This window comes from Tinamus guttatus, unplaced genomic scaffold (genome assembly GCF_059628265.1).
Source record: "Tinamus guttatus ecotype Peru unplaced genomic scaffold, ASM5962826v1 Tinamus_guttatus_pri_ptg000242l, whole genome shotgun sequence".
Taxonomy (NCBI): domain Eukaryota; kingdom Metazoa; phylum Chordata; class Aves; order Tinamiformes; family Tinamidae; genus Tinamus; species Tinamus guttatus.
The window spans coordinates 6057906-6081666 of record NW_028288776.1 but is presented as its reverse complement, the minus strand read 5'-3'; the positions used below and the strand labels follow the sequence as shown (position 1 = coordinate 6081666).

Below are 23761 nucleotides of genomic sequence, written 5' to 3'. Positions count from 1 at the left end.
AGGTCAAGGGAGAGCTCTGCATGGAAAAACAGAGCAGAACACAGGGAGCAGCGTGCTGCCAGCTCCCAGGGGCTCTGCCATGCAGCTGACGGGCAGCACCCGGCACCTCCTCGCGCACAGAGGGCAGCCCGTGCAGCTGCCGCCCGCGGACCTGCGGGTGAAGCGGCCGCTCCGGCCGCCGGCAAAGGGCAGAGCCAGCCCAGCCCACGGCACCCTTCCCTCCTGCAACCTCCTATAGCCTCCTACGGCCATGACCAGCAGGTCCCTTCTGGCTGGGTAGACGCGGCAGCAACCCCTTCCAGACACAAAAGCATATGGACACCTGCAAGACCAGATACCACCACAGTCTCTGCCTAGACCACTGGCATTAAAAAAATAAGAATAAAGGGAAGCCTCTTCCCCGTGATCTGAATCTTCTCCTTTAAAACCCTCTGAAGGGCCTAAGTGACAGGCCGTATCTGACGGAGGTTTCCCTGGGGACAACTGCCACACATAGTCCAGCACAAGGTGATGTCCACCGTGGTTGTCCCTCTGACCTAGGGAGAACCAGCTCCATCCTCTGTTCCCAACCCCAGCGTTCACGCTAATTTGAATGAAGCTGAGCCCTGTCTTTAATCAATATTAAGCATTACTAATAGAGCCGAGCACAAAATTTAACAGGCAGAAAAACCCCAGCCAGTAGAAGCATCATTTACATGTCAGAATCAACTCTGGTAAAGTGGCTCTACCCACAAGTCCTCCCACGAGTCCAGCCACAGCAGGATCCAATTTTTTTGTTTGATTTGCATCAGAAATAGCCTACAACCCTTCTTTGGAAAGGCAGATATGGGAGGACTCTAAGACACGGTGAGTCCCAGAGCTTTCCCTGGATTCATCCCATACTTCTTCCTCAGCAAAGCCCGACCTGGATAGCGATTCCATTTGATGCCACTGTGATTTCAGCGCAGTGCCGCTGTCCCCAGCCCCCTCCATCAGCACCGTCCCCGCCAGCCAGCCAGCACTCAGAGCCCCCGCCACATCTTGCAGGGATGTCAAGCGAGATGGCAAAGCCTCCGAGGCTGGAAAGCCTCCGACTGGAGCTCCACGGGCTGGGGGAGGGGAGGGCAGCATCCTCCAGGGCACATCAGCCTCCTCCCAGACACTGCGGGGACCGAACGCAGCGCGGAGCGGAGCGCTCCCGTCCTGCACGGCCCCACGCAGCCGGGCAAGGCGGCCAAGCCACCCCGGGCACCACCAACCTCCCGACAGCCTCATTGTTGGGGCAAACAAAGGAGCAGTTTGTGTTTGCCGAAGAGAAGGAAAATCAAGGGCAAAAAATACCCAGTGGCGCCCAACACATGCAGAGTAAGCTGCGGAACGTCGCATTTCTGTAGCGTTTTGCAGATGTTAGTTAATCCTCGCTACCACTTTCCACCTCCATTTTATCGGCAGGCACCTAAAACAGCAGGAGAGCTGGGTTGTCTCACCTTGGACCACAAAGGGAATCAGAGGCCGGTTACAAACCTCATGTTTCAGATCAGGGGCATCCAACACGCTGGACATGCTCCTGGGTTCGCGGATGCATGTGAAACCAGCAACGAGCAGAGGCTACAGGCACCGCTCTGGCAAGAAACACCATCTATTCCTACCTAGGAAAACGAGGACACTGGGATTTCCACCAGCTGCCAGGGTGCTGACTGCTGGACGCGCAGTCGGCAGTGCCGAAGGGACGTCTGGTAGGAGGACGCGCTGGCGGCCGGGGCGCTCGCTTGCTGCCTGCCCTTCGCTGCCGCATCCTCGGCTCTCCTGCCCCCATCGCCTCCAAGATCACCCAGGGGAGGCCGTTTACTCCTCCGCCTCCTTGAGCACCCGCTTGGCTGCCCTGCCGGGTCCGGGCACGGATTTGGGGGCACGCAGAGGCTCCGCAGCGCTCTTGGGAGCGCCGGGCACCGGCCGGCCCAGTTTTCGAGGCCAGGTCGCCCATCTGGGCGAGCGCAAGGGCCGCTGCGGCCGCGCGGGGCCCGGGCAGGAGCCGCGGGGCGAGCGGGCACCGGCTGGTCCGGGCGGCACCGGACCCGCTCCGGGGGGCGAGCGGCACCTGCCGCCCGCCCTGCGCTCCCCGCGGGGACGGGGACGGGCGGACCCCGCCGCGCTGCCGCCCCGGCCCCGGGGATGCCCCTCGTCGCACATCGCCGCTCCCGCGCCCGCGGCCTCAAGCCGGGGCGGGCGGCGAAGGGCGCGCGGGTGCCCGGCCCGGCGGCACCGCTGAGGGCGCCGGGGCCCGGCCCGCAGCGCCCCGGCCCCGCTCACCTTCTCCACGTTCTCCACGGTGAAGTCGAGGCCCTGCGGCGGCGGCGCCTCCGCCCTCCGCTCCATGGCTGCGGCGGCGGCGCTAGGAGGCGGCGGGCGCGCGAGAGCGGCGGCGCGCGGGGAGCCGCATCGCGGCGGGACCCGCCTCCCGCCGGCCACGACGAGGCGGGGGCGGCGGCACCGGCCCGGCCCGGTCCGGGCTCCGCCCCGCGCGGCCGCCCTCCCGCCGCCTGCCCGGCCCGGCCCGGCCCGGCCCGGCCCAGCAGCGCCGCCCGCCGCCGCAGCGCGGCCCGCACGGAACCGCGCGCTGCCGCCCGCCGCCGCTCCTGGCCCGGCCCGGCCCGGCCCGGCCCGGCCCGGCTGGAGCGGGGCAGCCCGGGGCCTCCGCCGCGCCCCGCGCCGCACGCCGGGAGCGGTAGTCCCGCCGCCCGCGCGCCCCCTGCCGGCCCGCGCCGCACCGGGCACCGCTGCACCGGGCAGACCGGGTACCGCTGGCACCGGGCACCCCTGCACCGGGCACCGTGCGGGCCGGGTATCGGGCACTGGGCACCGGGCACCTCTGCACCGGGTACCGCTGGCACCAGGTACCGCCAGCACCGGGCACCGCTGCACCGGGCAGACCGGGTACCGCTGGCACCGGGCACCCCTGCACCGGGCACCGTGCGGGCCGGGTATCGGGCACTGGGCACCGGGCACCTCTGCACCAGGTACCGCCGGCACCAGGTACCGCCAGCACCGGGCACCCCTGCACCGGGCAGACCGGGTACCGCTGGCACCAGGCAACCTGGCACCGGGCACCGTGCGGGCCGGGTACCGCCTGAACCACCTCTACCTGCACTGGGCACCTCTGCACCGGGCACCCCTGTAGCAGGAACTGTTTGTACTGGATACCCCTGGACCGGGCACCGGGCAGACCGGGCACTACCTTGACCAGGAACTGCTTGGACCGGGCGCTGCATGGACCAAGCACTGCCTAGACCAGGAGCTGCTTGGACCGGGTGTTTCTGGGTCAGGCACTGTTTGTACTCCTTGGATCACGCATCGCTTGGACCAGGCACCACTCATCCTAAGCATCACTTGGACCAGGCATCATTCGGATCAGGCACTGCTTGAACTGGGCACTGCTCATCCCAGGCACATCTTGGACCGGGATCACTTGGATCAGGCACTGCTTTCACTGGGCACCGCTCAGCACCAGGCACAGGGCACCTTTTTGGCCTGGCACCACTTGCTACCAAGCACGTGGGTGCTGCTCGTGCCTGTACAGCGCTCAGCACCCCACACGGGGCACCCCGCAGTGCTGGGCGCTGCTCAGAGCCGTGCGCGGGCGCCACTCGGTACCCGGATCACTGCCCTGGGCACCGCTGGAGCCGGGCGCTCCCTGGCACCGCGTCCCGGCGTTGCTCACACCGCGTGCGGCTCTGCACAGCGCGGCCTCCCTGCCCTTCTCCCCCCGGAACAGGCACGGAGGCCAGGTTGGACACGCAGCCCATCGCTTTATTGCTACAGGAAAAGGCGACTGTACAAAAATAGAGTTTATTCCCGATTTTACAAATAATAGAAAAAGGAGTCTGGGGGCGGGAGGCGCCGACGGCTGGGGATGGGGTGCTGCTGGCCGCAGCCCCAGGGCTTCACATCAGCACTGGGGTTAAATTACACCCGCCCCTCCGTGGGCCCAAAGTCATAAATAGGAGCTGCTGCTCGAGAATAAATAAATAATTTAGAGTAATAAATAGTTTAGTGCCGCAGCACCATAGGGGCAACAAGGCGGGGACCTCCCAGCCCTGGGAGCTGAGTGGGGCACCCAGCTTGGGGCTGGGACACCCATCATGTCCCCATGCCCTGCCACCGTGTGGGGCATCTGCTGCCCCACGCTGGCACAGCTTGTCCCATTTGTGCCATGCTGGGGCTGTCCCCCCGCACCGGGCAGCTCCAGCCCCAGGGGCTCCAAAGGAGGGAGGGTTTTGCCCCCTTTCTGCCCGCACAAGGCTCGGGGGACGCTCGGCCCCAGCTCCCGTGGCCGCTGGGCTGCGGGAGCACCGGTGCCGGCAGCCCCCGGGCTCTCCTGTCCGCCAGGCGCTGACGCCTCGGGCTCCTGCGGGCAGCAGGGACAGGGCCACCGCATCTGGCACCGGGGCGGGCGCAGGGGGTCCCTGTCGCACGTGGGCGCTCACAGCGCAGCACCCCGCACCCTGGGGCCAGCTCCGTGCAGCACCCGGGCACGGCTCTCGGCACCGAGGTCACGGCTCTCCTTGGTCCCTCGCGGCCACCTCAAACCCGCGGGCTCCCGACTGAGCCCTCCCACCTTGCTGCCGATCCGGGGGGCTGGTGCCGTCCGTGGAGCCGGGGCCAAGCCGGTGGCCCCCCGCTCAGCCTATGCAGCTGCACTCGGCCGCCGAGAGCTTCTCCACGGTCTGCCACGTGTTCTGCACGTCCATGAAGGACACGGCCTCGTAGCGCGTGGGCCGGCAGCAGGGGTGGCTGAGCACCCGCTCCTGCGGCCCCGGCGTGATGAGCTGCTGCTGCAGCAGGGTGCCCAGCGTCAGGTCGTAGTTGCTGCGGGCGCGGTGGCACAAGCCGCTGCAGTACTTGAAGAGCACGATCTCGTCCGAGTTGAAGCCTAGGCCCAGGTCGCGCACCTTCACCATCAGGTTGCGGATGTGGCAGTTGCGCCCGCGGGCGCCCCGCGGCGGTTTCCGCGCTGCCTTCTTGCCCTTGCCGGTGCCCGTTGGCGAGCGCTCGGCCCGCAGCAGCAGGTCGTCGGCCAGCTCCGCGTCGCCCGGGCCGCCCATCGTCACGTTGTCTCCTGTGTGCACAGGACATGGTCAAACAAGCTGCCCCCCAGCCCTCCTGGTGCCCACCGAGCCCCCATGGCTGGCACAGCACTCACGGCAAGCCCTGTCGGGAGGAGAAAGGAGGATGCGTGGGGCTGGGCTGGAGCTCCTGGTGGCCCTGGCTCCCGTCCAGCCCGCCTGGAGCATCGCCCATGCCCTGGGGTGATCCATCACCCATGGAGCCATCCTGGCCACCCGGAGGGACCATGGCCAGCAGTGCCCATCGGCACCCAGTCAAGCCCCTCCTGCTCCCCAGGCCCTGCACCATCCCCAGTGCCCCACACGGTGCTCCCAGTCCCAGTATTTCAGCGGGTCCCCTCCACACGGGGCTCCAAGGCAGCGTGGCCCTGCAGGCACCGCATGGGGCTGGCAGGATGGCTCCCGTCCCAGCACGCGGGGACCCAGGGCACCTACCGTGCAGCTGGCTCCACGCAGCGGCCAGGGGGGCCTCCACGCCGTCCTCCGCTCTGGGGCTGGGGGTGGCCGTGCCCGCCGGCGTGGGGGCCGCCTCCAGGCTCCTGTTGCAGTGCCGGGACTGCAGGGCGCCCGTGGCCAGCCCGGCCAGCAGCGAGAGGATGGCCAGGACACCCCAGCGCGTCCCCTCCTGCAACACAGCGCGGAGCAGGGGGGTGAGCTCCAGCCCTGCTCACAAGGCCTCTGGCTGGGGAGGGGGATGCAGGACCCCCCTGCCTGGGCTGGGTCCTGCCAGCCAGGCCTGGCCTCACCTTGGGCCGCGGGTGGGTGGCAGCTCCTGCAGCTCTGGTCTCCGGTGCCCCCGCTCGCTGCTCCATGCTGGCTGCAAACACAACGGCTCTGCTCAGCGCCCGCCACGCGGCCATGCGGCGCGGGCACCCGCAGCCGCGACCGCCCCGAGCCCTGTCTGTGCCCCGCGCGGCCCCGCCGCCCCGCACACCCCTCCCCAGGATGCTGGCGGCTTCACCCAGCGCGGGGACACGGCCACGTCCTTGCAGGAGCGGCCGGGATGCCAGGCCATGCCCCAAGGCAGCGGGCTGGGAATGCTGCGGGGGGGCCCCTTTCCCATGGCCTCTCCCTGGGAATGTTTTGCTGGCTGCCGGTGGGAGCCTGACCTTGGGCGCTCCGTGTCCGTTAGCGCCGGAGCCCGGGGGCGGCTGCCCCAGCCCTGCGTCGGGCACACGAGGCACTGGGCTCCCTGCAGCCGCTCATCCTGGCACCGCTGCCCCCATCCATCATGCGTGGGGACAACTCGCTGCCAGCTCTGTGGGTGCCACATGCACGGACCTGGGGGGCAGCCCTGCCAGCGGGGAACAGGGGCAGGTCCCTACATGCCCCCACATGATGCAGCCTCTTCCCGGCTCGCCGCGAGCGCAGGGAAGCCTCCTGAGCCACAAACCATGAGCACTGTGTTGGGGGTGGTGGCTTGAGCCCCGTGGCCAGTCTGTGCAGCCATGTGGCAGGAGGGGACTGGCCCGGTGCAGCTCTTAGCTCAGTGACATCCTGCAGCAAGGAGTTCCCTCATCTCCACCCCAGCTTTCCCCATGCATCCTGCACACTCCCACAGCGGAGAGGGCTGGGATGAGCACGCGGAGCAGCTCTCTCAATGTCGGAGAGCGAGGGTAAATGGCAAGGACACTGCTGGGACATGAACATGAAACCGTCCCCCAGCATCCCTGGGGAGATGGGCACCCAGCGCTGCCCTGCGACGACCGTGCTGCCGCGAGGGGCCCAGGAGGGTGCTGTGCACTGGGCAGGATGTGGCCCTGCTGCTGGCAGGGCTGGCACGGGCAAACCCCAGCTGGCCACAGCTCGGCCAAGCACGGCCCACGTGGCTCCGGTGGCCCCATGCCAGCCGCTGCCACCAGGTCATGGTTTTCCCAGGCCGGCACCCCCGGAGGAGCCAGGCTGGGGTCCCCGGCCCCTCGACGGGGAGGAGCCGGGTCCTCGCGGTCCTGCTAGCCGGCCTGGTCCTGCTTGCATGGCCATGGCCCCCGTGCAGCCCCGTGGGACGGGGCTCTTGTGCGGGAGGGCCAGCAGCCAGGCAGCGACACGCGGGCTGCGGGAGCGGAGCCCATGGGCCGGGCGCACGGCCTGGCCAGCCTGGCAGCCCCTCCAGCTGCCCCCAGCGCTGGGGACCTCCCTGCTGCAAAGGGCCAAACACGCTGCACAGTGTTCCCAAGGCCCACTGGCATGTCCATGTCCCCAGGACAAGCCCACGGGGACACAGGGAACGCAGGTGCACCAGGACGTGCAGCACGGGACAAGCCGGTGGCTGAGTCCCGGGGACCAGGGCAGGGAGACGTGCGGCTTCCTCGCTCCGCTGCCCCCGGAACGGCAGCCTCTGGCCTGGCCCCCGGCTGCAGCCGCCCCCGAGCGGAGCCGCGCGGGGCCCCGGCCTCTCTGCCCATGGGGCCCCGGCCCCGGCCTGCGCGCGACCGTCCGGCTGGGCGTGCGGAGCCCAGATGCAGTTCAGCCTTTTCCCATCCGGCGGCAGCACGGTCCCAGGCTCCGCTTGCACCGCTCCAGGGCCTTGCAAATCCCAGGCAGGCAGAAGGAAAATTAGTGGCAGCCCCAAGCTGGCAACGTGGCTCCAGCAGCCCCTCTCTGCCCTCACTGGGCACCTGGAGTTGGGACGGGTAGGAGCAGCCTTTGCCCTCAGTCCCCTCTGCCCACTTCAGGGCCGCCCCTCTCTGGAGAGGCCCAGCAGGAGCCCAGTTTGGGGACGCAGAGATGTGACCTGTGAAACTCTCCAGAGACACGTGAGCTCCCCAGGGCTGAGCTCCCCAGCGTCTCAGTCCCACGCGGGCAGAGCCTCTGCCCCGTTCGGCACCTCATCCACCCGGAACCCGAGCAGCAGTGCTGAGCCAAGCTCCCCAGGTATCCCCATGGCTGACTGACACCTCCGTCCCCCACAGCAGCCCTCCGGGTGGGGGTCTGTCCCAGCAGGGACAGTCTGCTATGTCTGATGGAGCCTCTCTGTGCCATAGGCTACACAGCAGCGCTCTCCTGCACCCGCATCAGGCCTGCTCCATCCGGGCCATCCCGCCCCTGCCTCGGTCACAGCTCCTGCCAAGGGGCTGCCAAGGGGGCCCTGGGGGCCCAACACTTACAGCAAGAGCTCCCGGAGCAGCGCAGGGTGGCGGGACCCCCTGTCCCGCTCACCAGGCCATCAAGGTGAAGGTGAGAGCTGCTCTCAAAGTGCTGGAGGGAAGAGCATATGGAGCCGGGCAGGGCAGGGGCCCCGGGCTCTGGGCCAGCATTTCAGTGCCCACAGCAGCCACTCTTGGAGGCGCAAAAGCAGTGGGGCTATGAGGCAACCTGGCTGCTTGCTAGCACCAAGGGGGCTGCAGCGGCCAGGCAAGGAGGCACTGCCAAGGGGCTGCCTGGCCGTGCAGGAGCGAGGTGGCTTGGAGAGCTCCCTGAGCCACCTGCAGACACTTGCAGCATGGCAGCCAGCGGGACTGGCATCCCACCGCTCCGCTCGTGGCAGCAGGGCTGCGGGAGGCTACAAATCAACCCTGCGCGTGATGTGGCGCTGGCACCGAGCGCGCAAAGCCGGGGGGCAGGCCGCACTCAGACACGTGGGACGCACACGCCGAGACCAAACTCGGCTCCAGCCAAGAGCAAGCGAAGTCCGGCTGATCCGGAGGGGCCCGGCCGTGCCAGCCCTGGCTCCCTGCTCGGCGGGACTGGCACCATCCCTGTTCCCGTGGCCTGGGAGCAGCTGGGACTGGGAAGCCACCGCCGGCGGTGCCAGCCCCGCTCGCACCCAGCGGGACGCGGTGAGGAGCCCGCGCACGGGGCGGCGGGAGCCCGAGGCGGTGAGAGCCCGACCCGACCCCCGGCCCCTCGGCCCGCCCGGCCGCCCGTCCCGCTGCCCCGGCCCCGCCGCAGCCCCGGCGCGGCGGCCGCACTCACCGTGCGCGCGGCGGGGAGCGTCCCCCGGGCCGCCGCGGCCCCGCGTCGCCTCCGCTGCCCGCCGGCCCCCGCCGCCCGCCGCCGCCGCCGCGCCGGGGCGGGGCGCGGGCGGGGGCCGCCGCTGCCCCTCCGGCACCGGCCCCCGCTGCCGGTCCCGGCGCCGGGAGCGCTGCGGCTCGCGGGGCGGAGCGGCGCCGCCGAGCCCGTGCCCGTAGCGGTGCCGGTGCCGGAGCGGGTCGGGGTGCGGGGTCCCCGTGGCGGTGCCGGCGCCGGCGGGCGCGCAGTGCGGGGCAGCGGCGGCTCCATCCCGCTCCCGCCGCCGCCGGTGTCAAATTCCAGGCGCCGTCACCTGACCGGCGGGGCGGGCGCCGGCACCGGCGTCGGGACCCCACCCCGGCCCGCCTCGGCTCCGGCTCCGGGACCCGACCGCGACGCGCCCCGGCACCCGGTCCCGCGCTGGGACCAGGACGGCACCGGCTCCGACACGCGCCCCCCGGCACCCGGAGCAGCGCTGAGACCCGACCGCGACCCACCTCGGCAGCCGCACACACTCCGGGACCCGGATTGCACCGACACCGGGATCGCACCCCGAGCGGGGTCGGTACCGGCGCTGCCCGGAGCTGCGCTGGACTGGAGCTCAACTGGGAGCTGTGCCGGGACCCGGACCCGCTTCGGGACCTGCCCCAACGATGGCCCCGCGGCCCGGATCTGCCCGGCACCTGCCTGCAGCCGGGCCCGCAGACCCCCCTGCGCTGCCCCGGGCAGGACACTCGGATGGACTCGCACCCGGCAGCCGGACGGGTGCCCCTCCGCGGCGCTGGGGACACACAGCTCCCCCGACGGCAGGGCCACCGGCTGCTCCGGCAGAGTAGGATCCCTGCTCCAACCTCCCAGGCACAACAGCGGCCAGGACGGACACATGGATACCCCCCTCCGCCCCAGGGGGTTAATTCTGCCCTCCGTGAAGCGGGGGGAGGCTCAGCCCTACGGAGACCCCCTGCATGGCACAGGGGGGCCACAACCCCATGAAGAGAGACCCCCCACAAAGACTAGGGCAATTGGGCCCCAAGGGGAGACCGGGTCGGCTGGTGGCACCTGTGGGCACAGGGCTGGGACTGTCCCTACAGCACTTGGGCCGTGGTGGGGCTGGCCCATCCTGGGGCATCCGAGCCACCCATGTGCCTTGAGTTCAAGCCCAGCCTCGCTGGAGGAGGAGTCCAGCCTCCCAGCCCGCCTGCGCCCCGCGGCCAGGTCCGCCGCAGCGTGGCCGCCCGTCGCAGGGCTCCTTACCTCTGCCGTCTCCCTGCCTGCCTCCGCCGGGGCCGTCGCAGGCCCCGGGGACATGGGGGCCGGCTGGCGAGTGGAGCGGAGCCCGTGCGAGTCCTTACGTCACCGCCCAGGGCCCTCCACGTCCATCCCGGGGCTCTCGAGTGCTCCTTGCAAACGTGCCAAATCCCAGAGCCGCCTCCGCTCGGCCCCGCTTCACATGTGCTCTCCCGGCCGGAGCCGGTGGCTGCCGGGGCAAAGCCCAGGCCGGGCAAGTCCCCCGGGGCCCGTCCTCATGGCTCACCGGCCCCCCGGGCCCTGCCTGCTCCGGGGGCTGGAGGCCGCCCGGCGGGCTGCGCGCCCCGGGATGCTGCGTGCCGTGTCATCTGCCCAGGCAAGGCTTAACCGTGTCAGCACAATATCCTGGGGCTTATATAACTCCCCCTCTGGAGCGGGGCCAGCGGCTCGCTCGCCGGCTGCGCTGCGGCTGCACGTCGGGCTGGGGACGCCCGCGGGGTCTGCCCCGGGCCCCGTGCGGCGTTAACCGCTTCCCTGCCGCGTGGTGGCCCGAGCCCTGGTGGCCGGCAGGGCTGGCCGGTGCGTGCGAGCTGCCGCTGGAGCCGTCCGTCTCGTCTCGTCTCATCGTGCCGGATCATCCAGCGCGCGGCTGACAGCTCCCGCGGCCCTCCTGCGGCATCGCCTGCCGGGGAATGTGCTGATGCTGTTGGCTCCAGCCAAGCCGTCCCCACCGCCGCTAGCAGGGACTGTGCGAGGGCGGCTATGGAGGTGTGAGGGCACAGGAGGGTCCCTGGAGTGGGGAGGGACCTGGCAGAGGAGACCAGGGACCTGGTCCTTCCCTTTGCAGGTTCAGGCAGAGCAGCTGCCTGCCCTGTAGTGCCCACAGGGCTGGCGTGTCCTGCCCACAGGACTGGTCTCAGCCATGTCCATGCAGGAAGGAGGGGCTGCTACGGTGCTGCATCCCCTGGCAGCCAGTCCTGGGGGCTGGGTGGTGATGAGGGACACGACTGACAGTGCTGGGTCACCCCATGTGGGGCACCCACACCCCTGCCATCTCCCCCATGGGTCCGGCTGCTCCTCACGTCGCCCCGGCAGAGCAGGGAGCTGCGCAGGCAGGAGGCGCTTGTGTGCGAGATGCAGGTGGTGGCACGTGAGGGCCAGCTGGAGACGCGTAAAGGGACAAGGGGCAAAGGGACCGGTGCTGCGGGTGGGTGCTGCATCTCCCAGCAGGGAGCAGCCCCCAGGGCAGGGGCTCACAGGGACCTTAGGGCCCCTGGGCCCCAGGGATGCTGGCAGGGCCGGGAGCCCCATCTCAGCCAGCTGCCTCCCGCGCCGGGGGAGCGCGGCTTTCCCGGCAGCCCCTGTGCACCCCTGGGCTGGGAACGGCCCTGCTTTCCCCAGCGCGGCTGCCCAGGAGGGGCTGTGCCAAGCCTGTCTGCTGCCACCCACAGCCCCGCGGCACCTGCCGAGGCCACGGCCGGCGCGGGCAGGAGCGTGCGCGGAGGTACCGCCACAGGCACGTGAAACAGGGCCATCAGCCGCGTCGCAGCGCCTGCGTCGCTCCTCTGGGGACACCTGTAACCCCAGTAAGAGCCTTCGTCGCTGCTAACTGAACTCCCCACGGCCCTCCTGGCCATGCCCAGCTCTCCGCTCTCTGCCCTGCACAGTCCTCCCCACAGCCAGGATGGGCTATGGGCCACAGCTGGGGCTGGCCCAGGCCGTTCACGCTGCTTCCTCCCCTCTTTAAGGGCCTGGAAGAGAAGAGCGCAGAAAGGAGGGATTTGAGCAGCTCCAGCAGATCCCTCCCTGGCCCGGCTCCAGCATCGCGTTTCTGGAAGGGATTTGTAGCTTCAGTTGCACATCAGGGAGACGACTGCCTTCTCACCAGCGCTGGCAGGAAGCCACCCCTCGTGTCTGGGGCCAAGCAGGGCTGGCAAATGTGTCACTCACCTGGGAACACTGTCCTCATTCCCCGGAGCGGTGGGAGCGTCCCCTGGGCAGTCCTGGAAACCCCACAGCACGGCCAGGGTTTGCAGCAGGGGTTACGCTCCTTCCCCTGGGACCTGGCAGGTGTTAGGGTCAGCCACAGCCCCAGCCTCGGCTTCCCGTGCGGTCCCTTTGCTGGATGCTGTGGTGGGGAGGTCGCTTGGCCACACGTCTGTGCTCAGCGGTGCCGCGCGGAGCCCCGGCCGCGGCTGCCGGGGATTCCCGAGCGCGGCCGCGGAGCCGTGGGCCAGGCGGGAATCCCGCGCAGGGCTCGGCACCCGCAGGCTGCCGGCAAGGAGCCCCGATGCCAGGGCCGGCCACGGGCTCCCAGCAGGTGCCCTCAGGCTGGAGGACTCCGGAGCTAAATGAGGCCGGGATAGCCCAGGCGGGGAATCCCTCTGCCTCCAAAGAGCCAAAGGCAGCAGAAGAAAGAGACCAGCCAAGCTTGTTTGATAGCTTTATTGCTTCTGTGATATGACTGAATTAATGTGACATAAGCTGGCCTGGAGGAGCCCACAAGACTCTTGCCCTCCCTGCCTAGAGGGATTTTAAAAAAATGCAGAAACTAAAACTAATTAAAAAAAAAATCTCATCGAGTTCTTGCATCTCAGCTCCACACAGTACCGGGGAGCTCCCTGGCCCCTGAGCAGGCGCCAGTGTAGAGCACGGAGGGAGCACCGCAGGGCCACAGGGCTGCTCCCCCAGGGAAAAGAGTCCATGGGAGCCGCAGTGCTGGAGCGAGGGATGCCGGGGGTAGGATACTGGAGCGAGGAGTCCTCCTCACGGCCTCCCTTTGGCACATGCGGGCTGCAGCGTGGCCAGGGCCGGGCTGGGGGGAGGCTCCCCGCATGCGCCGCTCCCCGCCGCCCGCATCGCCCGCGCGCGCTGCAGCGCGTCGGAGGCGCCAGGCAACCCCGCTCTATATTTAGGCCGCGGAGAATTCCCCTGGGCTCTCCCTTCCGAGACGCAAAGGTGAGTCACGGCGGGGAGAGGCCAGGACTCGCATCCGTCCCACTGACCCTGCCCTGACCCGCGCGCTGCAGCCCTCCCCGGGGCGGGAGGTGGCTGCAGGTGCACGCGGGGAGCAGCCAAGGGCAGCAGGGAGGAGCAGCGGGACCGGCCCGGCCTGGTCGTGGCTGCTCCGGCCCCGCCGCAGGCCCCGTGAGGGCCCCCAGCTGAAGGCGCGCGGGGCAGCGCGTGGCCGGCGGCCTCCGTCCCACATGTGCTGCCCCCTCCTCTCGCCTCCTGCCTGCGGATCCCAGGGGACCCCGCAGGATCCTGCTAGCAGAAGGTCCCCCGTGTAGCCCAGGATCCCCGCAGGGAAGGTCACCGTCCCGCTGCCCAGGAGATGGCCGGTCACCACGTGTGGCAGCGAGGGAGGCCCCTCTTGCTCGGCCTCGCGTCTCCGCTCCTCAGCGGTGGAGAGGGGCCTAGCACTGACACCGGTGGCTCTTCCTCACCCTCCTGCTCCTCCTCCCTGCCATGACTGTCCTGCTCTGGCATCTCAGCTCAACACAGCGTGTGGGCACTGCCCATCATCCCCAAAACCGCGCCAGGGCTCCTGCAGGGGCTGCTTGAAAAGCACCGCGAGAGACGACAGAGCCCACTCTGCCCTCAGTGACCACCTCAGGACTGTGTCCCCCTCCCCTGCCACCGTGGAAGGACCTGGGTGCACAGGGACCGCAGCAGGAGCGTCGCTTGGTGAGAGCCGTGGGAATCCCGCTCCTCAAGCAGGAATAAAAAGGAATTGGGGGAGAATATTCACACGGGTGTCAGTCACGGCCCTGGCCCAGCGTGCAGGAGAGCCCACAGAGCATCTTTGGGGAGGAACTGCCAGGGTAGACAGTGCCTGGGGGGAGCAGGGCCTGCCTGGCTCGGGCAGACAGGCAGAGCCCTGGGCAGGATGGGGACGGGGGCACGAGGACGAGCGCCTCAGCACCTCTGTCCCCTGGGAGCTGGAGGAGACAGGATCTTTGAGCTATGGCCTGACCAGAAGCTGCACAGGGCTCATCCCCAGTCAGGCTCCTCAGCTATGGGCATACCGGGTGCCCCACACAGCAGAGGCTCCTGGGGGCATCTCCTACCTGAGAGTGTGTCCAGCACCATGTCAAGACCGAGACTTGCCTCCTCCTGGAGCCTGGTTTCAAACCATTTTGTACAGTTTCCTCCTCTGCCCCGTGCCTGGTTCATTGCCCATCCTGCCCCCACATCCCCTGTGTTCTCTCAGCCCAGGAGGCAGGACCCACCGCGAGGCAGCAGGGGCAGGATGGCCTAGGCTCCTATGCGAGGCCTGCTCTGAGCATCCTTTCCCCTTCATCTGGGTGAGGACTGAGTTCCCCCTCCAGCCCAGAGCAGCGCTGACTGCGACCCTCTTGACACCCCAGATACAGCACGGTGACCACAAGCCCCGCTAGTACCCGCTGGGGACCCCCATCACTGACCTCCTTGGGGCTGGCTGCACACGGGTGCCTCGACACACAGGGACCCGGCCTGGGGCAGTGCCCTCTGCGGCTGCAGTCCGGTCCCGTCCAGGCTAGTTGGGAGCGGGAGCGCATTCCCACGTGCACCCACCGCCCCGGCGCTCCCGCTCTGCCCACGCGCTCCAGGCGGGTGAGATCCCCTCACTGTCCTTGCACTCGGGCGCGTTGCTCAGTTTAATCCAGCTCCTCTGAAATACGTACACAAATCAAATGTGCAAATACTGCATCTCGGGACCAAGGCGGCAAAGGAAGGGACGTGCTCCTGAGAGCAGGATAGGAGCAGTGCCAGAGCAGCACGGAAGGAGCTTGGAAATGAAGTGAGCAGGGGCCAAACAGAAGGCAGAGGTTCCCAGCAGGCCCCCCCAGCCCTGCCAGCAGGCTCTATCACCACTGAGGTCACGAGTCACTTAAAGAGGAAACGCAATCGAGTCGGGAATGCGGAGCAAACATCTTCAGCCGCCTGCTCTTAAACACTGTGAAGTTTCAGATCTCCACGCAAGATGTGACCTCCTTCCAAAACATAAATTACTCCTCTCCCATACAAAAATAAAGCGAGATGCTGTCCACAAATGGTGACACTGATCTGCATGGGCTCCACAAGGGTCCTGCACAGCAGGCACAACCCAAGATGCCTGAAAGCCTTGAGCTCAGCGAGGCAGGTTCCTCAGCGCTGTGACGGGCAGGAAGGCAGCGAGGATCTGCTGCAGGCAGAGAAAGCCACCAGCTCCCTGCTCCACGCTGGGGTCGGGGCAGAGCAACAGCTATAGTTGCCAAATAAATGGTTGCTGTTGCTGCCTCTATGCAGGAAGCAAGGAAAAGAGCAGAAAAACAAACCCATACTCATCCCCAATCAGAAACTTCAAGTGGAGAATGAGGGAAAGCCATTCTCCCTTTAAAATATAGCAGCACCAACAACACTGAAGTTTTGGACGGATTTGTTTTCCTGGGGAAAATCTGAGACCAGTGACAACGCAGATGGAGCATGGAGAGGCCGAGCCTTTTGCAGGGCTGTGCACAAGCAGGCTTTGCTGTGCACCTTGGTATTTCTAGTATGATTCCAGCAGTTTTTCTTTTAAAAAATAATACTTTGTACATTCAGGCATTGCTGCTTCAGGGCAGCACCACCTCCCATTTGGCACAAATTGTTTTGTTCACCAACCTCTCTCCTCTCTCCTGAGTCTTTCCCGTTTAATTCTAGACACAGAAGAGCCGTCTGCTACGCAGAGTTCAGGAATTGCCCGCTCAGTCCCATGCCCACCTCCTGCCAGCTCTCGGACAGGAGGCAGCAGATGCAACCCCTGTGCAGCCTGGCAATGCGAGAGGGCCGTCCCGGAGCACCTGGGCATCCCTGCTTGTCTCCAGTGAGGTGGGATTCTTGCAGAGGGCTGCCCGTGCCTGCTCCCAGAGCTGCAGCGTGTGTCTTCCTCTCCTCTCTTTGAGGCAGTGGCTGCAGCCACTCAAATCCCACTGGTTAGGTCAGTGATGACTCGGGCTTTCACCAGCTTCCGTAGGAACTCCTTCTCCCGCTGGATGTTGTGTGTCCAGGACTGCAAGGAAATGGGAAAGACAGAGATCAGCAGCTATGCTGGTTAAGCAGGCTCCCATGTCACAGAAGACGGCAGCAGGGCCAGTGCAGAGGGTTACGCTAAGGAGTCCCTTCTCCTCTCTCACTGCACGGCCCCTTCCCAACACGCCTGTTCCTGAACAGCCAGTGCTGGCTCTGCACCGGTGATGTGCACATTACCTGCCACCATGCACGAGAAAGAACCGGGCACCAGAGACACCAGTGGCTGCACCACCACCAAGGCAGTTGTGAGGCCCTGCTGAAGAACAGAAGATCCCTTGCAGACTAACGTCCATCTCAGATGCAAAGCGGATATAGCCAGCAGATTCACATATTTGAAGTAGAAAGTCTCCCCTTGGCATGGTCTGGGCGAGTTTCTTTGGCACATTGAGATCTGGGCATCCCCAGTGCCTTCAGCTGGGGCAGATCTAACTGGTTTCAGTGTCCTCCCAGGCCACGACACACAAGTCCAACAGCACCATATAGATGTCAGAAATTGCGGTGGAATGACACATCCCCGCTTCGCTGCCGAGGCAGCCTCCGTGCAACGCGTTAGGTGCTGCCTCGCAATGGGACATGCCGTTTCTTGGTGCCCTTAGGATCACCCGGGGCAGCCCAGGATCCAGGCAAAAGGAAAAAAAAAACTGTGTCTGCAGGTTGTCAGCGTTGTCCGTCCTAAAGCACTGAGAACTTGCTGACCCGTGCCTGCTCTCTGGGAGCCTTTTACTGGCACGAAATGCTCCTCCATCCTGGGTTTCCGCACCAGAACTGCAGAATTAGCTCCAAGCCCAGCTTTGCTAGGGCAGGCTCTCTGCCTCCACTCGCCCCACCAGCAGGAAACCGCATGCTAAAGGTTACACTAATACAATGCAAAGGGTGAAATGGTCACACTTCCCAGCCGGGCATGTCAGAGCAGTGATTGCTCTAGCTGTTGTCAGCCCACCCAGATGTGTTCTCTGCAGCAGGTTTGAGCAGTGATCACAGCAGCTGCCATCACCCCACAGCGCCAGTCCTATTAAAGCACTTAATAAAAGCACTGTGTAGATTGTCCCCAGGGAAGCCTGAGACAGAGCAGGGAAAAGGAGCTTCCTCAAGGTCTCCCAGCATGGCAAGAATCCTAAAAAATGAATCCTGGTCTCCAGCCAGCGATAATCTGGACTCTAAATAAGATGTGTAACGTGATGAAATCAGTCAGAGCCTCTCTAAAGCGGCCTCAGGCAGCAAATCACTAGTCAAATGTGCCCTCCAAAGGGCACTTCTTCATAGGCACCCAAAGCCAGTGCAGAGCCCACTGCAAAAACCCCGAGTACCTCCCCGGAGAGCACAGGTCCCACACTGCTGTATTCCTCACACACAATGTGTGCGCGGGTCCCATGTCACCTGGAGGCGTCCAGTCCTGCCTGGGACAAGCTGTCCCGCTGCCTCTGGTCAGAGTATGGAGCCAGTTGTCAAGAAGTCCCTGGAACTGAGGTTCCCTTTATAAATCTCCGGTGCATTTTGGGAACACCTCTCTTTCCCCTGCTGTGTGTTTACAAGCCACCTCCGCTCCCTTAGCACACAGGAATGATGACAGCTGAAGTTGCTAAGAAAAGTTCAGGCAGGTTTTATCTTGCAACCTGTGTTCAAAAGAGTCTTCAACTTCCTGTGCTTTCAGAGATACTGTTGACTGGGATGCTGCCAAGGTGCACCAAAACGGGGTAACAACAGGGCCACGGGTGGTAAAGTGTGGTGGTGCTCTTTGGGGCTCTGAAAATGCAAAGACTCTGTCTACAAACTGAAAAGGAATCCAGAACAAAAAATCCAGAAAAAACTCACTGCTTGGCTTCTGTTAGCACGGGAGCAAAAACTGAAACCCAGCATGGGGCAGAAAGCTGGCTTGTAAGAGGACGAAGGATTTTAGAAAGCCCCACAGGAGAGATGAGGATGCAGAGCAGGGAGAGCTGTGAGGACACGGCTGTACGTTCCAGTCATTTGGAGAGGGCTGAAAGCATCCCCACACGTGGCACGTCACCCGGGGGTCACGCCATCAGCCCCCGTTGTGCAGCAGTGTCACTCTGGACACCACAGCCCTTTGGTGCGAGGACACAGCGCTGGCACGGGCAGACCAGCGTGCACGCATGCAGCTGGCTGCTGGCACACGGAGGATGCTGTCACACCAGGTCTTGATGCACTGATTTACAGCTGGGCTTGTTGTTCCAAGCCTATCTGGAGCACTAGGGAGCCTGATTGTGCCTGACACATCAGAGCACATGGGCTGATCACTCCTTCATGTCTTTCTGCCTCATGGAGCAATAAGAGAAGCCAGTTGGTTTCACCCAATACGACCTGCTTGCATCCCTTGGTACGCAGGGAAACTAGGGAAGCAGCCACTTCTAGGCAAACTCAAACCACGAAAAATGTCAGCTCAGGTCACACGCAAGCACGTTATCTGAGGGCTGGAAGAAATCTGCCTGTGTGAAAGGTAAATGTGGAGTAGGTGTTTAAATACAAGAAGTTAAGAGGTGGTTGATAAAACTTCGGGTGTTACAATTGTGCTTGCTTAAGCTAAGTCTAAACTTGGCTCCTCTGCTGACCGCAAGGCTGGTGGCAAGACACGCATGCCTCTGGCTGTTCAGCATTAGGGCTACCCAGAGCTCTGGTCACTACCACAAACTCCCGTTTCCAAGTGGAAAGCCACATAAAAGGGAATTTAGCATCAAACTTGATCCATGGCTCTTGCTGATGTCTGTGGGAGTACTCACAAGTATTTTGCAGTTGAATGAAAGACCACAGAGGAAGAGGATTTCCTGGAGAGAAAGGGTTTTCAGTCCCCCTGCTGTGAAGAGCGGCTGTAGAGCTCTTTGAGCAGCGCCCGTGCCCGAGTACCTGACGCTAAGGCAGGCAGGAGGCACGTCAGGCCGCGGGACGAGCATGTCTTCAGCACTAGCTCGGGTTACTGATTGCAGGCGAGGGACTCACCCCACTGACAGACAGAGCTAATCAGGCGAAGGAAGCCGCATTCCAGGGCGAGCGGCCGCAGTGGGGAGGAGAGCGGCAGCAGACTGCTCGCAACGGCGGAAAAGCACCAGCATTCCCCACCAAATCTGCCTGGGGAGCTCAGTCTTACCGACACGCAGCAAGACGGCGGCCCCTGTGTGCGTCGCGGCACCCGCAGCTCGGCTGAGGGGACGTGCGCGGCGCTGCCCGCGCCTGGGCTGCCACACGAGAGCCCACGGTGCCACACGGAGAGCAGCGCGCGCCGCCGGGGCGGCCAAGGGCTGCGCGCGCCAGGCCCAGGCCTCGGAGGGACTCGTCAGAAGCCGGAGCACCCTGTGGGAACCTCGTGGTGGCCGCTGTGAGGGAAGCCTCATGCCAAGCATTTGCCCGCTGTGCTCGGGAAAGCCGCGGTGCTCCGCGTGCCTAGACTCCCAGGACAGCTCTCCTGCAGGTCTCTGAGCTGCGGCAGCATCCTGAGCTGGAGCACGAGGCCAAGGACCAGGCAATGCCCCCTGTCCTTCTGAGAGCACTATGGTGCCTGGCCTCTTTTTGGCCTTTTAACCAGTGCACTGAGAGCAGCACATGCCTGGAGAAGGATGACATGAAGCAGCTGCGGTGCTGGTGGTTTATGCCAGACACTGCTGCTCTAAAAGGCCTTTTCCTGCCCTCTGACGCTGGATAAACTTTGGGTTCCCTGGCAAGACACTCACTGTCCCTTCTGACTGCTTTGACCCTCTCTCTCCCTGCACACCCAGAGCCCTTCCTGCTGTATGGAGATGAGGCTGGGATTGTCTTTGCTTCGGACCTCTGGCTGATTAGCTGATGTTTGCTCTTCTCAGCAGGAGGAGAAGCAGCAGGAAAGCCTCTCTGCAAGCACATGCACTGTTATGGTCGTCCCTCCTGGAGAGGTGGCAGTGGGGTTGATGTATGATTCTCTGGTCACAGTTATTAGATTAAAATTTGTCATTGATTAAAGCCACCTTTCAGAGTTATGCAAATGTCCTGGCACCACCTGTCCTTTTTCCTCGAGGATCCCAAGAGGAAGCCCAAAACACTATTTCTCTGTCCCTTCAAAAGCAGCCAGCAGAATATTTTACGACTACGAAAACGTTTCAGAGACCAGCCTAGAATGAAGGTAAGCTCCCATCTGTAATCGCTTACAGTTGGAGCAATGGCTGAGCTTCAGCAGGTTAATCATAGAATCATAGAATGAATCATAGAATGCTTAGGGTTGGAAGGGACCTCTAGAGATCATCTAGTCCAACCCCCCTGCATACGCAGGGACACCTAAAGCACGTGGCACAGGACTGCATCCAAGCGGGTTTTGAAGATCTCCAGAGAAGGAGACTCCACAACCTCTCTGGGCAGCCTGTTCCAGTGCTCTGTCACCCTCACTGTTAAGAAATTTTTCCTTAAGTTCCTATGGAATTTTTGATGTTTCAGTTTCCGGCCATTTCCTCTAGTCCTATCAGTGGCCACCACTGAAAAGATACCATGACCGTCCTCTGCACTCCCTCCCTTGAGGTATTTATATACACTGATTAGATCCCCTCTCAGCCTTCTCTTCTCCAGGCTGAACAGGCCCAGCTCCCTCAGCCTCTCCTCATAGGGCAGATGTTCCAGGCCCCTGATCATCCTTGTGGCCCTGCGCTGGACTCTCTCCAGCAGCTCCACATCCCTCTTGTACTGTGGAGCCCAGAACTGGACACAGTACTCCAGATGCGGCCTCACCAGGGCTGAGTAGAGGGGCAGGATCACCTCCCTCGACCTGCTGGAGACGCTCTTCTTAATGCAGCCCAGGATCCCATTGGCCTTTTTGGCCACGAGGGCACACTGCTGCCTCATGGTCAACTTGTCGTCCACCATGACACCCAGGTCTTTCTCCGCAGAGCTGCTCTCCACAAGCTCAGTCCCCAGCCTGTACTGGTGTCTGGGGTTATTCCTCCCCAGGTGCAGGACCTTGCACTTGGCCTTGTTGAACTGCATGAGGTTTTTCACCGCCCAGTTGTCCAGTCTGTCCAGGTCCCTCTGGATGGCAGCACAGCCCTCTGGGGTATCGGCTACTCCTCCCAGTTTGGTATCATCAGCAAACTTGCTGAGGGAGCACTCTGTGCCTTCATCCAGGTCATTGATGAATAAATTGAACAGGACTGGACCAAGGACTGACCCCTGGGGGACACCGCTAGCCACAGGCCTCCAACTAGACTCTGCACCGCTGATCACCACTCTCTGGGCCCTGCCATCCAGCCAGTTCCTAATCCATCTCACTGTCCACTCATCTATCCCACACTTCCGGAGCTTGCCCAGGAGGATGTTGTGAGGGACGGTGTCAAAAGCCTTGGTGAAGTCGAGATAGACGACATCCACCGCTCTCCCCTCGTCTATCCAGCCGGTCATTTCATCATAGAAGGCTATCAGGTTAGTCAGGCAAGATTTTCCCTTGGTGAATCCATGCTGACTACTCTTGAGCACCTTCTTGTCCTCCATGTGCCTGGAGACAACGGCCAGTATGAGCCGTTCCATCACTTTTCCGGGGACGGAGGTGAGGCTGACTGGCCTGTAGTTGCCTGGGTCCTCCTTCTTGCCTTTTTTGAAGACTGGCGTGACATTGGCCTTCTTCCAGTCTTCCGGCACCTCCCCCGTTCTCCAGGATCTTTCAAAGATGATGGAGAGCGGCTTAGCTATGGCATCTGCCAGCTCCCGCAGCACTCTGGGGTGCATCCCATCAGGGCCCATGGATTTGTGGGTATCGAGGTTCCTTAGGTGCTCTCTGACCCAATCTTCCTCTACCCAGGGCAAGTCTTCCTCTCCACCCGCTTCTTCTCTTGCCTCTAGGGCCTGGGGCTCTAAAGGGCTGCCCTTGGTAAACACCGAAGCAAAGAAGGCATTGAGCAACTCTGCTTTTTCTGTGTTATTTGTAACCAAGGTGCCCATCCCGTCCTCCAGCGGACCCACGTTCTCCCTGATCTTCCTTTTGCTGTTAATGTATTTGAAGAATTTTTTTTTGTTATTTTTAACGTCCCTTGCCAGCTTGCCTTCCAGACGTGCCTTAGCTTTCCTTGTCGCATCTCTGCACTCCCTGACTACGTTCCTGTATTTCTCCCAGGGGGCCTGTCCTTTTTTCCACATTCTGTATACCGCTGCCTTCTGCTTGAGCATTGCCACAAGCTCCCGGCTCATCCACGCAGGTCGCCTGCCCCCTCTGCCTCCCTTCCTACACACAGGGATGCACTGCTGCTGGGCGTGGAGGAAGTGCCGCTTGAAAACTAACCAGCTCTCTTGGGCCCCCCTGCCTTCTAGAGCACTAGCCCATGGGATTCTATCGAGGAGGTCTCTGAAGAGGCTAAAGTTGGCCCTCCTGAAGTCCATCGTCGCAAGGCTACTTACAGCCCTGCCTCCTCCTCGTTGAATCCTGAACTCCACCAACTCATGGTCACTGCAGCCGAGGCTACCCCCCACCTTCACATCTCCTACTAGGCCCTCCCTATTTGATAGCACGAGGTCCAGTAGCCCACCTCTCCTCGTCGGCTCCTCCACAACCTGCGTCAAAAAGTTATCGTCGACGCTCTGCAGGAACCTCCAGGACTGCTTATGCCTGGCTGTGTTGTCCTCCCAGTTGATGTCGGGGTAGTTGAAGTCCCCCATGAGAACCAGGGCCTGTGACCGTGAGGCAACATCCAGCTGCCTATAGAAGGCCTCATCAACCTCCTCGTCCTGGTCAGGTGGCCGGTAGCAGACACCCACCACAGTGTCTCCCACATTAGCCTGCCCTCTAATCCTTACCCACAAGCTCTCAACTCGCTCATCCTCGACTCCCAGGTTGAGCTCCATGCATTCCAGTTGCTCTCTCACATAAAGAGCAACTCCACCACCTCGCCTTCCCAGCCTGTCCTTCCTAAAGAGCACATAGCCTTCCATGGCAGCGCTCCAGTCGTGCGAGCTATCCCACCATGTCTCTGTGATTCCGATGAGATCATGACGCTGGGACCGCACACAGATCTCCAGTTCATCCTGCTTATTCCCCATGCTTCGCGCATTGGTATACAGGCATTTCAGGGAAGCAACAGAGGCCACAGGTTTCCCAGGAGGGGTGAAAGAGGACCCTCCGTGATCATTTCCTATCCTCACTTCCCCACTACCATACTCCCGCTGGCCGCCATCTGACCTGGGCTGTGCGGTACCGCTTGCCGCGTCAGTGTGCCACTCCCCTTCCCCCTTCTTGCCTAGTTTAAAGCCCTCCTAACCAGGTTGGCCAGCCTTTTTGCAAAGAGACGTGTGCCCCTCTTGCTAAGATGAGTACCATCGTTCCCCACTAGCTCTTGGTCATCAAACAGAGACCCATGGTCGTAGAAGCCGAAACCCTGTTGCCAGGTCCAGCGGCGCAGCCAGTTGTTTAGCTGCCATATTCGCCTTCTCCTCCTTGAGTCCATTCCCCTCGTTGGCAGAATGGAGGA

General features: G+C 63.7%; 3 protein-coding genes across 6 annotated transcripts in view; all 3 read right to left on the bottom strand.

The window, feature by feature from the left end:
* IPO13 (importin 13) overlaps window positions 1–2376 on the bottom strand; it is a 36075-nt gene extending 33699 nt beyond the window's left edge. For all 3 annotated transcript variants that reach the window (XM_088526111.1, XM_088526112.1, XM_088526113.1), the window contains exon 1: window positions 2290–2376. In XM_088526111.1, the coding sequence (XP_088382237.1) occupies window positions 2290–2355 (66 nt within the window). In that variant the 5' untranslated portion in view covers window positions 2356–2376. The remainder of the gene's footprint in view (window positions 1–2289) is intronic.
* Window positions 2377–4658: 2282 nt separating this feature from the next.
* On the bottom strand, window positions 4659–9070 carry ARTN (artemin). The gene is made up of 4 exons (XM_088526176.1): window positions 9018–9070; window positions 5849–5919; window positions 5538–5727; window positions 4659–5095 (listed from the first exon to the last, which is right to left on the bottom strand). The coding sequence occupies exons 2-4, from the start codon at window positions 5912–5914 to the stop codon at window positions 4659–4661; spliced, it is 693 nt and encodes a 230-aa protein (XP_088382302.1). The 5' UTR covers window positions 5915–5919; window positions 9018–9070.
* A 5857-nt stretch (window positions 9071–14927) lies between these two features.
* ST3GAL3 (ST3 beta-galactoside alpha-2,3-sialyltransferase 3) overlaps window positions 14928–23761 on the bottom strand; it is a 169087-nt gene continuing 160253 nt past the window's right edge. For both annotated transcript variants that reach the window (XM_088526104.1, XM_088526105.1), the window contains one exon: window positions 14928–16314. In XM_088526104.1, the coding sequence (XP_088382230.1) occupies window positions 16225–16314 (90 nt within the window). In that variant the 3' untranslated portion in view covers window positions 14928–16224. The remainder of the gene's footprint in view (window positions 16315–23761) is intronic.